General features: G+C 47.2%; 1 protein-coding gene across 1 annotated transcript in view; it reads left to right on the top strand.

Annotated features, from left to right (window-relative positions):
- The window catches only part of lrmda (leucine rich melanocyte differentiation associated), a 478,060-nt gene that overhangs the window by 303,322 nt on the left and 157,090 nt on the right, over positions 1–17,648 (top strand). Inside the window, exons 3-4 of the mRNA XM_052474864.1 lie at positions 4,563–4,689; positions 6,092–6,231. Of these exons, the coding sequence (XP_052330824.1) occupies positions 4,563–4,689; positions 6,092–6,231 (267 nt within the window). The remainder of the gene's footprint in view (positions 1–4,562; positions 4,690–6,091; positions 6,232–17,648) is intronic.

Here is a 17,648-nt window from a genome sequence, read left to right as displayed (position 1 = left end):
GAATAAAAACATTACTTCTCCAGTCCAAAGCCTTATTACTGGAATAAAAACATTACTTCTCCAGTCCAAAGCCTTATTACTGGAATAAAAACGTTACTTCTCCAGTCCAAAGCCTTATTACTGGAATAAAAACATTACTTCTCCAGTCCAAAGCCTTATTACTGGAATAAAAACTTACTTCTCCAGTCCAAAGCCTTATTACTGGAATAAAAACGTTACTTCTCCAGTCCAAAGCCTTATTACTGGAATAAAAACGCCTCCAGTCCAAAGCCTTATTACTGGAATAAAAACGTTACTTCTCCAGTCCAAAGCCTTATTACTGTAATAAAACGTCCAGTCCAAAGCCTTATTACTGGAATAAAAACGTTACTTCTCCAGTCCAAAGCCTTATTACTGGAATAAAAACGTTACTTCTCCAGTCCAAAGCCTTATTACTGGAATAAAAACGTTACTTCTCCAGTCCAAAGCCTTATTACTGGAATAAAAACGTTACTTCTCCAGTCCAAAGCCTTATTACTGGAATAAAAACGTTACTTCTCCAGTCCAAAGCCTTATTACTGGAATAAAAACGTTACTTCTCCAGTCCAAAGCCTTATTACTGGAATAAAAACGTTACTTCTCCAGTCCAAAGCCTTATTACTGGAATAAAAACGTTACTTCTCCAGTCCAAAGCCTTATTACTGGAATAAAAACATTACTTCTCCAGTCCAAAGCCTTATTACTGGAATGAAAACATTACTTCTCCTGAATCTCCACCACCAAGAATATATTTGAAGTCACACAAGTCATTTATTGTTAAAACAAGGCCTTAGGCTTTTGCCTCTTGCCTTTTCAAGGTTCTCCTATTTTTTCCCCCTACTCAAACAGACCAGAGGTCTGAAAAGATCTATTTGGTTCTCGGCAGTTTGTTTCAGCTGCTAAAGTGAATACAGAGATTCCTCCATAACTGCAGGGATTGTTCTGTGTCTGTTGTTGTGACTGGTCTTTGTTAGGATATATTTGGATGCTATCAGGCTTGTGGAATGGCTATACGGTATATGGTAGTTGCTAGTTCAAGATGGGGGCCCTTCAGCTGTTAGGGTATAGCTGCTGTCTCAGTTGACCTCTAGTCCTAAACACTATTAAAAGGTCAACTGGGATTTGTTCTGACATAATGCTGCCTCACAGATGTAGAAGATAGATCTGAGGCTACCATCCTCCTCTCATTCGTTACTTAAAGACATCTGACATGAGACAGACCCACGCCATTGGTAGGCGTGACTGACATTTTAAGCCAATAATCACAGAGGGTATTCTTCCCTCTGCCGGGCTGTCAGTGGTGGTTTATCAATCAATGTGTCTGCATTAGTATTAGACTAACGATCTGGCTCTGTCTGTACCTCTGGGTCACGGGTATGTCTCCTCTCCTGTCTCCTTGTCTGGCCTCTTGTTTCCTCTCATGTCTCCTTGTTTAGCCACCTGTCTCCTCTCATGTCTCCTTGCTTGGCCTCCTTTCTCTCCAATTCCCATTAATCTCATTTCCTTTCCTTTTTTCTCCTCTTTCCTTTCCTCTTGTGTGTGTGCGTGTGTGCGTGCGTTGATGTTTTGCACATGTGTGTGTTTTCCATTTTACCCAGCCACAGGAGCTTTGGGACACAGTTCAATTATGCTCATTATATTTTTTGAAAACAAAAGAGAGCTCCTCATGTTTTTAACTAAAGCACTTTTACTGCAGCGCTTTCACTCTGTTAGTTCTGCAAACTCCGTATTAAAACTAGGCTCTTATAAAGGTAATGAAACCAAAGGTCGGTGTTAGGGAAATCTGCAGAGAGCGCCAGGGAAAGCTGGAGACAATTAAAGTCCAATCCCCCTACTGTATCCCCCCTACACACACACACACACACACACACACACACACACACACACACACACACACACACACACACACACACACACACACACACACACACACACACACACACACACACACACACACACACACACACACACACACACATACAGAGAGAGCGAGAGAGAGAGAGAGCAGGATGGGGTTTGGTAGCTGTGCTGTGCCGGGCCCTGCTCTCCCCTAGCTGTGAATTTAGTTGATTAGATCTGCTGGTGCACACAGCAGTGGTGACATGAAAACAACAATTAATAAGGCTTCCCTCTGCGCCATGCGGCTTCTTTTAACCAAGCAGTTAATAATGCAGCCCAGAGGACTACAGGCCCTATCGTGTCATACAAACACACGCAGGTATGCATGCATTAACACACACACACTGTATGTACAGTATGTGAGAGGGATTTCAATAGGAGTACTGTCTCAGGTTCTACACTCTTTGTCCATCTTCATGTCTTTGCCTTTTTTTACATTGATCATCTTGTGTTCCTCGTTTCCCTTTTCTTTTCCCTTACAGTCAGTTGGAACGTGTTCTCTCTTTCTCCCCTCTCTTGCTATCCATTTGCAGATTGACATGATGAAACGGTTATGTTTACATCGACTAAATCACAGACATCACAGTGTATAATGACAGTGACACTAGCCAGATCAGAGAGTGTATTAGTTGAGACTGGGCCGAGTGCTGGGCAGTGTTCTCAGGCTGACTGTAGGAACCAGAAGGGTGTGTTAATATCGCTTCATTGTTTACCTTTTTATTTTTCACATTGGATGAAAATAATATTACCGTGGTTGAAGCATGTGTCTTGTTTATTTATTTTTGTAATTAAGTATAGAAATGACAGTCATGAGTCAGAAAATAGTCCTATTAGATCCAGTCTCGGCCAGGTCCTGGCAGGTTTACATGTCAATGATTGACTCCATTATATAATGCTGACAGTGTAGCCTGAACGCATGATGAACACAAACAAATTGGGAATTTATGTTATTTTAAACTTATACAATTGTTCAGAGAAAGAGATTTTGTTTAACAAGTAATACATATTTTTTCCCAAAAAGTTAGGGGTGTATTGTTGACACGCCGAAAGACTACATCAAGTGTGTGACTCTACAAACTTGTTGGATGGATTTGTAGTTAGTTTTGTTTGCATTTCAGATTATTTTGTGCACAATAGAAATAAATGGTAAATAATGTATTGTGTCATTTTGAAGTCACTTTTATTATAAATAAGAGTAGAAAATGTTTCTATACACTTGTACATTCATGTGGATTCTACCATGATTGCAGATAATCCTGAATGAAATGAATAATGATGAGTGAGAAAGTTACAGACGCACAAATATCATACCCCCAAGACATGCAAACCTCTCACCATTACAATAACAGGGGAGGTTAGCATGTCTTGAAGGGTCCGTGGGCGACTTTTAACTGCCAAAAATGTGTTCTTCATATCTTACTCATTGTTAAGAAGAAGTTTGGTCCAAGTCGCATGTTGGGTGCTATATATATATTGAATATAATCTGAATCCTATACATTTAAATGTCTAATTTGTGTGCAATCAATTTGCTAAATTTCTTTTTTTTTCTCTTAATTTCACATAGTGGAAATGACAGTGGGTCTAGTATAAGGGATTATGCTGTTTGAACTTCGGTGGCGCAGTGGTCTGAGTGGTCTGAGGAAGCCATGTAGCCTATTGACTTTCACCGACCTTTTCAAACGTCTGACATCAAAGTTTATTTCTAGTGGTCACACTGATTACACAACACACACATGGCTTTGTACACCTTCAACAAGGCTTGAACTGTGCAAGGCCCCAACATTACCCTGAGTAATGCTCTCAATCATCTTTATGCTTAGTGTGTGATGTGGGTGTGCTTGTGTGCATAAGAGAAATATGTGACGGCATCACAGGGATACAAATAGTCCCCCAAAATGTTTTTACTAAAACGCTTTGGTGTTAAAACCTTTAAACCAACCCCCATCACAGTTTGCAAAAAAGTTTCCCTTTCCATTCCGTCTGTGATTGCCGGAGTACGTATTCTGTATTCTACTGGTTGGGCTGTGAAGATGATGGATGACAAGTTAAATTTGTGTCCGGGGAGTGAAGGTGAAGTGTGACAGAGTGATTTGTCTTGGGAATGGAGGGTTAGGGTCAGGCCAAAGCGGGCGCCTCCAGGCACAAGACATTGACAAATTCATCCTGCCCGCCACATTTCTGAAGCCTTTTGTTTTGAATCCTGGCTACTGACTGGTGACCCCCATCCCTCATCCTGCCAGCGTAGAAGGAAGCTCGTCGCGGCTGAGTCCCGGGTCCAGGCCATGCCAGGGGAACTCAGCACCACTAATTCACACCATTCAACCCTCTGACAGGCCCCTACCCGAACTCTCCCTGCCTCTCCAGACGCGTGAAAAGAGGGAGGCAGAAATATTTATTTCTGTACGTAATGGCCGTCTGCACAGTCTTAAGGCCGTATAATTTTTATTTTTCTCTCTCGCTTTCTCGCGCTCTCTCTCGCTCTCTCTCTCTCTATCTCGCTCTCTCTATCTCGCTCTCTCTCTCTCTCTCTCTCTCTCTCTCTCTCTCTCTCTCTCTCTCTCTCTCTCTCTCTCTCTCTCTCTCTCTCTCTCTCTCTCTCTCTCTCTCTCTCTCTCTCTCTCTCTCTCTCGCCTTATCATTGCAGGTCACTGGCGGGCCTCAAAGCGTTCACTGGGCTGGAAGAACTGGTCGTCGACAACAATCTGCTCGGAAACGACCTCCAGTTGCCCAGGTTACCCACCCTCCACACCCTAACACTCAATAAGAACCAAATATCCTTTCAAGCAGAGCGGCACTCACTATCTGCCTCTCATTGTTCAGCATGGGCTAAGGCTACAGGCCACAAGCCATTGTCTTTGCTGTTTGTTGTACTTCTATATCTCTGATTTGACTCTTTATCTCTGTGTTCTCAAAGTCTGTGGAAGTCTCTAATAGTGTGTTTGTAGTGAGTGTAAATGCAGTGCTATAAAGGTATCTGGGTCTTTGTGCTGTAGTTTAGACCCCACAGACTCGTTTCTAAGACACGGGGACCTCTAGTGGAGACAGGAATTAAAAGCCAGTAGGGGCTGTGTTGATATGTTGAGGAAGAAACGGGAAATGGAGAAACGTCTGAACCTACCAAATGCTTTGAGAAAGAGCACTTTTAAATATATATTAGTTGTATAACCAATTATGAACATTGACAAATGAACCAGTAGTGTAATATCCCATGCAGTGTCGTAGTGGGAAAAACTGAAAACCTCCTAACAATTGCAGAGACGATAATTCAAAAACTACATGTAGTTTCCTCATTGAATAGTAAACCAGGTTAACCGTAAGCACTCAAACCCAAACACTGCGCCACTACTTATGATCAGACGGAAAATATGTTTCAACTTCCTCCTTTAGTGTTAAGAACCCAGCCTATCTATGTGTCCTTGTCCCCCCTGGTAGCCTCTCCCTAGTAGATCCATCTACAGGGTAATGATGCAAAAACACACCTCCCGTGTCAACATTAAAACTGGGGCTCCTAGAAGTGCGTGTCAGCGGCTCTGAAGCTCTGAGTCAGGTTGTGAAGTGGCCTGCACATGCTAATGGCCCAATTAGACCACATCCTGATGTGGAGCTGTGCCATTTTACACACTCCACCACTGCATTAGTGCACTTGTATTTTGACACTTTGGGGCTCAATTTTCCAATGAAGTGAATGTATTAGTGATGAATGTGTCTGGGAGGCTGGTTGTGTTTGGGAGGCTGGTTGCTTTTTTTTTTCATGTTTGGGGGACTTTTATCCCGTCAGCTACGGCTCTGGAATCACCGACCGTTTGAACCACAGGGCATCCATCATTTACCCGGCCACCTAGGAGAGAGGGGGGAGAGAAGGAGAAGAAGAAAGAGAGAGAGAGAGAGAGGAAGAAAAAGAGGAGGGTGGAAAGAGAGAGAGAGAAAATACAGGGAACTAAACAGGAAAATACATGCCAAACTCTGAGCCTTAAATTGAGCCTTTCTGTCTGCTCCCTCACACAACAACACGATGCCTATGACCTATGCCCTCTGAAGGCCATCGTGAATTTCATAGTGGTGTGTGTGGGAGGGAGGTCTGTGTGTGTGCGTGCGTGTGTAAGTGGGGGGGGATCTGGGGTAAATGGTAATGTAATTAACCGTGTTGGCTCCTTGACCTCTGACCGCTGACACCTGACTGACATTGAGGAGCTGCTGGAGCACTTGGCGAAGGCGACACCGTCGCTGCAGTACCTCAGCCTGCTGGGAAACGAGGCCTGTCCCAACCAGCTGGTCAGCCTGGACAAGGATGAGGACGACTACCAGAGATACAGGTACACACTCACACACATAGGTCATTGCCAAAGAGTCGCACAGGGATGATGTCATAACAACATTGGTGTCTGTTCTCTGTCCTGTTCAGGATTCTAAACATACTTATTTTAAATAAAAGTTACATGAATCCTTTTTTCCCAATATTTGTTTTATTTTTTATTAACGTTTTTTAAACATTTTTGTAGGTTATTATATTTGTGTATACTTTTTATATTTAGTGTATTTTTATTTACACTGAATGAGGAACAAACATTCCTTGTCCCAACCAGATTGTGGATGGAACCTCATGGTTGTAAAAGCTTCCTCTCCACATTCTGGTTGGGCAAAATGCATTTCATGTCTGACTAGTCACCGCCACAAATGAGTGTTTACTAGCAGAGCAGACCATGCATTAAACATCACAGCCTCTCCTCAAGCCATGCAATGTGACCACCCTTTGTCAGCCTCTTTTACATGAAACACGATAAAAGGAAAAAACACACATTCTTTTTTGTCTGTTTTAGCCCTAAGTGCTTATTTCTGACTCTGTGTTCTGTATTAATCATTTACTAGCACCAACGATTGGCTGTAAGCCTCTCTGTCTCCCTCTTTCTCTTTTTCCCTCACTCTGTCTCTATCTCTCGGGCTCACCCTCACTCTTTTTGTATCTCTCTGTCTCTGTCTCTTTCTCTCTCTCTCTCTCTCTCTCTCTCTCTCTCTCTCTCTCTCTCTCTCTCTCTCTCTCTCTCTCTCTCTTTCTTTCTTTCTCTCTTTCTCTCTTTCTCCCCCTCCCATACCTATCTTACTGCTAAGTGAAGCAATTCTGCCCTGACTGACTGAGTGCTGACACTGTCTATGCTCTTGTTATGTAATATTCATAATGTGTCACACTGTAAAACATCAATTTGAGCCTGGTGCAGATTCCATGTCTGACGGGGTTAGGCTGTATGCAGGTCATGACAACTCTGGCCCAGGGCAGGGAATAGGCCGTGTCCATGAAGCCCCAGTCTCAGTCTCTATGCCTCAGCCAGACCCCTGCCCCCGACAGGCTCACAGGCCATCTCAATTACCAAGGGCAGCAGTCAACTGCTGTGGCACTCACTGGACTATTTAAAAAAAAGTCCAATAACATAAAGATGGAACACAGAAATTGAAAAATACACACACTTTGCGTGTTGAAGCTAGGATACAGTAACAACAGAATTATTCTAGCACAGAAGGAACCTGTCTCGTAATGGGATACACGGCACTGCCATGGGGTTGAGGGGTGGAATACTCTCTCTCTTGCGCTCCTTCGAGGCTCTCTCTCTCTCTCTCTCTCTCTCTCTCTCTTTCTGTGTTGTTAAGGAGGAAAAATGACCTTCTAGGGATGTCATACTCCCATCGTGACACAGAGCCTATTGTTACTTGTCATGTTTACACGCAGACTCGAATGACATAATCTCGTTTTGAGATCTCTTGTTCCGCCCTGATCAAAGACTTGCTACATGTGGACAGTTTTGCCTCAGGTGCCCTTTAACCACCACATGCACTCAGCCCGGTGCTCACTCAACCCTCAACCCATCCACTCAACCCTCAATCCATCCACTTAACCCTCAACCATCCACTCAACCCTCAACCCATCCACTTAACCCTCAACCCATCCACTCAACCCTCAACCCATCCACTCAACCCTCAACCCATCCACTTAACCCTCAACCATCCACTCAACCCTCAACCCATCCACTCAACCCTCAACCCATCCACTTAACCCTCAACCCATCCACTTAACCCTCAACCCATCCACTCAATACTCAACCCATCCACTTAACCCTCAACCATACACTCAACCCTCAACCCATCCACTCAACCCTCAACCCATCCAGTCAACCCTCAGCCTATCCTCAACTCATTGACTCAACCTCAACCCATTCACTCAACCCTCAACCCATCCACTCAACCTCAACCCATCCACCCTCAACCCATCCACTCAACCCTCGACCATCCACTCAACCCTCAACCCATCCACTCAACCCTCAAGCCATCCACTCAACCCTCAAGCCATCCACTCAACCCTCAACTCATTCACTCAAGCTCAACCATTCACTCAACCCATCCACTCAACTCTCAACCATCCACTCAACCCTCAACCCATCCACTCCATCCTCAACCCTCAACCCATCCACTCCAGTCTCAACCCATCAACTCAACCATCCACTCAACCCTCAACTCATTCACTAAACCTCAACCTATTCACTCAACCTCAAGCCATCCACTCAAACCTCAACCATCCACTCAACTCATTCACTCAACCTCAACCCATCCACTCAACCTCAACCCATCCACTCCACCCTCAACCCATCCACTCAACCCTCAACCATCCACTCAGCCCTCACCATCCACTCAACCTAAACCCATCCACTCAACCTCAACCCATTCATTCAACCTCAACTCATCCACTCAACCCTCAACTGATCCACTCAAACCTCAACCCATCCACTCGACTCTCAACCCATCCACTCATCCCTCAACCCATCCACTCAACCCTCAACCCATCCACTCAACCCCTTCACTCAACCCATTCACTCAACCTCAACCAATCAACTCAACCCATCCACTCAACCATCCACTCCACCCTGAACCATCCACTCAACGTAAACCTATCCACTCAACCTCAACCCGTCCACTCAACCCTCAAACCATGCACTCAACCCTCAACCATCCACTCACCCTCAACCATCCACTCAGCCCTCAACCATCCACTCAACCTAAAACCATTCACTCAACCCTCAAGCCATTCATTCAACCTCAACCCATCCATTCAACCCTCAACCATCAACTCGGCCTAAACCCATCCACTCAACCTCAACCCTCATCCCATCCACTCAACCTAAAACCATTCACTCAACCCTCAAGCCATTCATTCAACCTCAACCCATCCATTCAACCCTCAACCATCAACTCGGCCTAAACCCATCCACTCAACCTCACCCTCATCCCATTCACTCAACCTTAACCCATTCACTTAATCCTCAACCCAACCACTCAACCTAAACCCATCCACTCAACCTCAACCATCCACTCAACCTCAACCATCCACTCAACCTAAACCCATCCACTCAACCTCAACCCATTTACTCAACCTCAACCCATCCACTCAACCCCAACCCATCCACTCAACCCATCCACTCAACCCTCAACCCGTCCACTCAACCATCTACTCAACCCATCCACTCAACCCTCAACCCATCCACTCAACCATCTACTCAACCCATCCACTCAACCCTTAACCCATTCACTCAACCATCCACTCAACCTTCAACCCATCCGCTCAACCCTCAACCCATCAACTAAACCCTCAACCCATCCACTCAACCTCAACCCATCCACTCAACCCTCAACCCACCCACTCAACCCTCAACCCATCCACTCAACCCATCCACTCAACCATCCACCCAACCTCAACCCCTTCACTCAATCCTCAACACATTCACTCAACCTAAATCCTTCAACTATACCCATCCACTCAACCATCAACCCATCTACTCAACCCTCAACACATTCACTCAACCATCAACACATTCACTCAACCTCAACCCATCAACTCAACCCATCCACTCAACCCTCAAACCATCCACTCAACCATCCACTCAACCCTCAACCATCCACTCAACCTAAACCCATCCACTCAACCTCAACCCATCCACTCAACCCATCCACTCAACCCTCAACCCGTCCACTCAACCATCTACTCAACCCATCCACTCAACCCTCAACCCATCCACTCAACCATCTACTCAACCCATCCACTCAACCCTCAACCCAATCACTCAACCATCCACTCAACCTTCAACCCATCCGCTCAACCCTCAACCCATCAACTAAACCCTCAACCCATCCACTCAACCTCAACCCATCCACTCAACCCTCAACCCATCCACTCAACCCTCAACCCATCCACTCAACCCATCCACTCAACCATCCACCCAACCTCAACCCCTTCACTCAATCCTCAACACATTCACTCAACCTCAATCCTTCAACTCAACCCATCCACTCAACCATCAACCCATCTACTCTACCCTCAACACATTCGCTCAACCATCAACACATTCACTCAACCTCAACCCATCAACTCAACCCATCCACTCAACCCTCAACCCATGCACTCAACCCTCAACCATCCACTCAGCCCTCAACCATCCATTCAACCCTCAACCATCCACTCAGCCAAAACCCATCCACTCAACCTCGAACCTCAACCCATTCACTCAACCTGAACCCATTCACTTAATCCTCAACCCAACTACTCAACCTAAACCCATCCACTCAACCTCAACCCATCCACTCATCCCTCAACCCATCAACTCAACCCTCAACCCATCCACTCAACCTCAACCATCCACTCAATCTAAACCCATCCACTCAACCTCAACCCATTCACTCAACCTCAACCCATCCACTCAACCTCAACCCATCCACTCAACCTCAACCCATCCACTCATCCCTCAACCCATCAACTTAACCCTCAACCCATCCACTCAACCCTCAACCCATTCACTCAACCCTCAACACATTCACTCAAACTCAACCCATCAACTCAACCAATCCACTCAACCCTCAACCCATCCACTCAACCCTCAACCCATCTACTCAACCCTCAACCCATCTACTCAACCCTCAACCCATCCACTCAACCCTCAACCCATCCAATCAACCCTCAACCCATCCACTCAACCATCCACTCAACCCTCAACCCATTCACTCAACCTCAAACCATCCACTCAACCCTCAACGCATCCAGTCAACCCTCAACCCATCCACTCAACTCTCAACCATCCACTCCACCCCTAACCATCCACTCAACCTAAACCCATCCACTCAACCTAAACCCATCCACTCAACCTCAACCCATCCACTCAACCCTCAACCCATGCACTCAACCCTCAACCATCCACTCAGCCCTCAACCATCCACTCAGCCCTCAACCATCCACTCAACCTAAAGCCATTCACTCAACCCTCAACCCATTCACTCAACCTCAACCCATCCATTCAACCCTCAACCATCCACTCAGCCTAAACCCATCCACTCAACCTCGACCCTCAACCCATTCACTGAACCTTAACCCATTCATAATCCTCAACCCAACCACTCAACCTAAACCCATCCACTCATCCCTCAACCCATCAACTCAACCCTCAACCCATCCACTCAAACTCAACCCATCAACTCAACCCATCCACTCAACCCTCAACCAATCCACTCAACCCTCAACCCATCTACTCAAGCCTCAACCCATCCACTCAACCCTCAACCCATCCACTGAACCCTCAACCCATCCACTCAACCCTCAACCCATTCACTCAACCTCAAAACCATCCACTCAACCCTCAACCCATCCAGTCAACCCTCAACCCATCCACTCAGCCCTCAACCATCCACTCAGCCCTCAACCATCCACTCAACCTAAAGCCATTCACTCAACCCTCAACCCATTCACTCAACCTCAACCCATCCATTCAACCCTCAACCATCCACTCAGCCTAAACCCATCCACTCAACCTCGACCCTCAACCCATTCACTCAACCTTAACCCATTCACTTAATCCTCAACCCAACCACTCAACCTAAACCCATCCACGCATCCCTCAACCCATCAACTCAACCCTCAACCCATCCACTCAAACTCAACCCATCAACTCAACCCATCCACTCATCCCTCAACCAATCCACTGAACCCTCAACCCATCTACTCAATCCTCAACCCATCCACTCAACCCTCAACCCATCCACTGAACCCTCAACCCATCCACTCAACCCTCAACCCATTCATTCAACCTCAACCCATCCACTCAACCCTCAACCCATCTACTCAACCCTCAACCCATCTACTCAACCCTCAATCCATCCACTCAACCCTCAACCCATCCAATCAACCCTCAACCCATCCACTCAACCATCCACTCAACCCTCAACCCATTCACTCAACCTCAAACCATCCACTCAACCCTCAACCCATCCAGTCAACCCTCAACCCATCCACTCAGCCCTCAACCATCCACTCAGCCCTCAACCATCCACTCAACCTAAAGCCATTCACTCAACCCTCAACCCATTCACTCAACCTCAACCCATCCATTCAACCCTCAACCATCCACTCAGCCTAAACCCATCCACTCAACCTCGACCCTCAACCCATTCACTCAACCTTAACCCATTCACTTAATCCTCAACCCAACCACTCAACCTAAACCCATCCACTCATCCCTCAACCCATCAACTCAACCCTCAACCCATCCACTCAAACTCAACCCATCAACTCAACCCATCCACTCAACCCTCAACCAATCCACTCAACCCTCAACCCATCTACTCAATCCTCAACCCATCCACTCAACCCTCAACCCATCCACTGAACCCTCAACCCATCCACTCAACCCTCAACCCATTCACTCAACCTCAAAACCATCCACTCAACCCTCAACCCATCCAGTCAACCCTCAACCCATCCACTCAGCCCTCAACCATCCACTCAGCCCTCAACCATCCACTCAACCTAAAGCCATTCACTCAACCCTCAACCCATTCACTCAACCTCAACCCATCCATTCAACCCTCAACCATCCACTCAGCCTAAACCCATCCACTCAACCTCGACCCTCAACCCATTCACTCAACCTTAACCCATTCACTTAATCCTCAACCCAACCACTCAACCTAAACCCATCCACTCATCCCTCAACCCATCAACTCAACCCTCAACCCATCCACTCAAACTCAACCCATCAACTCAACCCATCCACTCAACCCTCAACCAATCCACTGAACCCTCAACCCATCTACTCAATCCTCAACCCATCCACTCAACCCTCAACCCATCCACTGAACCCTCAACCCATCCACTCAACCCTCAACCCATTCATTCAACCTCAAACCATCCACTCAACCCTCAACTCATCCACTCAGCCCTCAACCATCTTCTCAATCTAAACCCATCCACTCAACTCTCAACCATCCACTCAACCTCAACACATTCACTCAACCTCAACCCATCAACTCAACCCTCAACCCATTCACTCAACCCTCAACCATCCACTCAGCCCTCAACCATCCACTCAGCCCTCAACCATCCACTCAACCTAAAGCCATTCACTCAACCCTAAAGCCAATCATTCAACCTCAACCCATCCATTCAACTCTCAACCATCCACTCAGCCTAAACCCATTCACTCAACCCTCAACCCATCCACTCATCCCTCAACCCATCAACTCAACCCTCAACTCATCCCCTCAACCCTCAACCCATCTACTCAACCCTCAACACATTAACTCAAACTCAACCCATCAACTCAACCCATCCACTCAACCCTCAACCCATCCACTCAACCCTCAACCCATCTACTCAACACTCAACCATCCACTCAACCCTCAACCCATCCACTCTACCCTCAACCCATCCACTCAACCCTCAACCCGTTCACTCAACACTCAACCCATCCACTCAACCCTCAACCCATCCAGTCAACCCTCAACCCATCCACTCAGGCCTCAACCATCCTCTCAATCTAAACCAGCCACTCAACCTCAACCCATTCACTCAACCTCAACACATTCACTCAACCTCAACCCATCAACTCAACCCTCAACCATCCACTCAGCCCTCAACCATCCACTCAGCCCTCAACCCATCCACTCAGCCCTCAACCATCCACTCAACCTAAAGCCATTCACTCAACCCTCAACCCATTCACTCAACCTCAACCCATCCATTCAACCCTCAACCATCCACTCAGCCTAAACCCATCCACTCAACCTCGACCCTCAACCCATTCACTGAACCTTAACCCATTCACTTAATCCTCAACCCAACCACTCAACCTAAACCCATCCACTCATCCCTCAACCCATCAACTCAACCCTCAACCCATCCACTCAAACTCAACCCATCAACTCAACCCATCCACTCAACCCTCAACCAATCCACTCAACCCTCAACCCATCTACTCAATCCTCAACCCATCCACTCAACCCTCAACCCATCCACTGAACCCTCAACCCATCCACTCAACCCTCAACCCATTCACTCAACCTCAAAACCATCCACTCAACCCTCAACCCATCCAGTCAACCCTCAACCCATCCACTCAGCCCTCAACCATCCACTCAGCCCTCAACCATCCACTCAACCTAAAGCCATTCACTCAACCCTCAACCCATTCACTCAACCTCAACCCATCCATTCAACCCTCAACCATCCACTCAGCCTAAACCCATCCACTCAACCTCGACCCTCAACCCATTCACTCAACCTTAACCCATTCATAATCCTCAACCCAACCACTCAACCTAAACCCATCCACTCATCCCTCAACCCATCAACTCAACCCTCAACCCATCCACTCAAACTCAACCCATCAACTCAACCCATCCACTCATCCCTCAACCAATCCACTGAACCCTCAACCCATCTACTCAATCCTCAACCCATCCACTCAACCCTCAACCCATCCACTGAACCCTCAACCCATCCACTCAACCCTCAACCCATTCATTCAACCTCAAACCATCCACTCAACCCTCAACTCATCCACTCAGCCCTCAACCATCTTCTCAATCTAAACCCATCCACTCAACCTCAACCCATTCACTCAACCTCAACACATTCACTCAACCTCAACCCATCAACTCAACCCTCAACCCATTCACTCAACCCTCAACCATCCACTCAGCCCTCAACCATCCACTCAGCCCTCAACCATCCACTCAACCTAAACCCATTCACTCAACCCTAAAGCCATTCATTCAACCTCAACCCATCCATTCAACTCTCAACCATCCACTCAGCCTAAACCCATTCACTCAACCCTCAACCCACCCACTCATCCCTCAACCCATCAACTCAACCCTCAACTCATCCCCTCAACCCTCAACCCATTCACTCAACCCTCAACACATTAACTCAAACTCAACCCATCAACTCAACCCATCCACTCAACCCTCAACCCACCCACTCAACCCTCAACCCATCTACTCAACACTCAACCAATCCACTCAACCCTCAACCCATCCACTCTACCCTCAACCCATCCACTCAACCCTCAACCCGTTCACTCAACACTCAACCCATCCACTCAACCCTCAACCCATCCAGTCAACCCTCAACCCATCCACTCAGGCCTCAACCATCCTCTCAATCTAAACCAGCCACTCAACCTCAACCCATTCACTCAACCTCAACACATTCACTCAACCTCAACCCATCAACTCAACCCTCAACCATCCACTCAGCCCTCAACCATCCACTCAGCCCTCAACCCATCCACTCAACCCTCAACCCATCCACTCAACCCTCAACCCTTCTACTCAACCCTCAACCCATCCACTCAACCCTCAACCCATCCACTCAACCCTCAACCCATCCACTCAACTCTCAACCCATTCACTCAACCTCAAATCATCCACTCAACCCATCCAGTCAACCCTCAACCCATCCACTCAGCCCTCAACCATCCTCTCAATCTAAACCCATCCACTCAACCTCAACCCATTCACTCAACCTCAACACATTCACTCAACCTCAACCCATCAACTCAACCCTCAACCATCCACTCAGCCCTCAACCATCCACTCAGCCCTCACCCATCCACTCAACCTCAACCCATTCACTCAACCTCAACACATTCACTCAACCTCAACCCATCAACTCAACCCTCAACCATCCACTCAGCCCTCAACCATCCACTCAGCCCTCAACCCATCCACTCAACCCTCAACCCATCCACTCAACCAAAAGCCATTCACTCAACCCTCAACCCATTCACTCAACCTCAACCCATCCATTCAACCCTCAACCATCCACTCAGCCTAAACCCATCCACTCAACCTCGACCCTCAACCCATTCACTCAACCTTAACCCATTCACTTAATCCTCAACCCAACCACTCAACCTAAACCCATCCACTCATCCCTCAACCCATCAACTCAACCCTCAACCCATCCACTCAAACTCAACCCATCAACTCAACCCATCCACTCAACCCTCAACCAATCCACTCAACCCTCAACCCATCTACTCAACCCTCAACCCATCCACTCAACCCTCAACCCATCCACTCAACCCTCAACCCATCCAGTCAACCCTCAACCCATCCACTCAGCCCTCAACCATCTTCTCAATCTAAACCCATCCACTCAACCTCAACCCATTCACTCAACCTCAACACATTCACTCAACCTCAACCCATCAACTCAACCCTCAACCCATTCACTCAACCCTCAACCATCCACTCAGCCCTCAACCATCCACTCAGCCCTCAACCATCCACTCAACCTAAAGCCATTCACTCAACCCTAAAGCCATTCATTCAACCTCAACCCATCCATTCAACTCTCAACCATCCACTCAGCCTAAACCCATTCACTCAACCCTCAACCCATTCACTCAACCCATCCACTCAACCTCAACCATCCACTCAACCTAAACCCATCCACTCAACCTCAACCCATTCACTCAACCTCAACCCATCCACTCAACCTCAACCCATCCACTCAACCTCAACCCATCCACTCATCCCTCAACCCATCAACTCAACCCTCAACTCATCCCCTCAACCCTCAACCCATTCACTCAACCCTCAACACATTAACTCAAACTCAACCCATCAACTCAACCCATCCACTCAACCCTCAACCCATCCACTCAACCCTCAACCCATCTACTCAACACTCAACCCATCCACTCAACCCTCAACCCATCCACTCTACCCTCAACCCATCCACTCAAACGTCAACCCATCCAATCAACTCTCAACCATCCACTCCACCCCTAACCATCCACTCAACCTAAACCCATCCACTCAACCTAAACCCATCCACTCAACCTCAACCCATTCACTCAACCTCAACCCATCCACTCAACCTCAACCCATCCACTCAACCTCAACCCATCCACTCATCCCTCAACCCATCAACTCAACCCTCAACCCATTCACTCAACCCTCAACACATTCACTCAAACTCAACCCATCAACTCAACCCATCCACTCAACCCTCAGCCCATCTACTCAACCCTCAACCCATCCACTCAACCCTCAACCCATCCAATCAACCCTCAACCCTCAACCATCCACTCAACCAACCCATTCAACCTCAAACCATCCACTCAACCCATCCAGTCAACCTCAACCCATCCACTCAACTCTCAACCATCCACTCAACCCATCAACCCATCAACTCAACCCTCAACCCATCAACCCTCAACCCATCCACTCAGCCTCAACCATCCACTCAACCTAAAGCCATTCACTCAACCTCAAGCCATTCACTCAACCTCAACCCATCCATTCACTCTCAACCCCACTCAGCCTAAACCCATTCACTCAACCCTCAACCATCCACTCATCCCTCAACCATCCACTCAGCCCTCAACCATCCACTCAACCTCAACCCATTCAC

This window comes from Oncorhynchus keta, chromosome 2 (genome assembly GCF_023373465.1).
Source record: "Oncorhynchus keta strain PuntledgeMale-10-30-2019 chromosome 2, Oket_V2, whole genome shotgun sequence".
Lineage (NCBI taxonomy): Eukaryota > Metazoa > Chordata > Actinopteri > Salmoniformes > Salmonidae > Oncorhynchus > Oncorhynchus keta.
The sequence above is the reverse complement of the archived record's forward strand: the minus strand, read 5'-3'. Positions and strand labels throughout refer to the sequence as shown.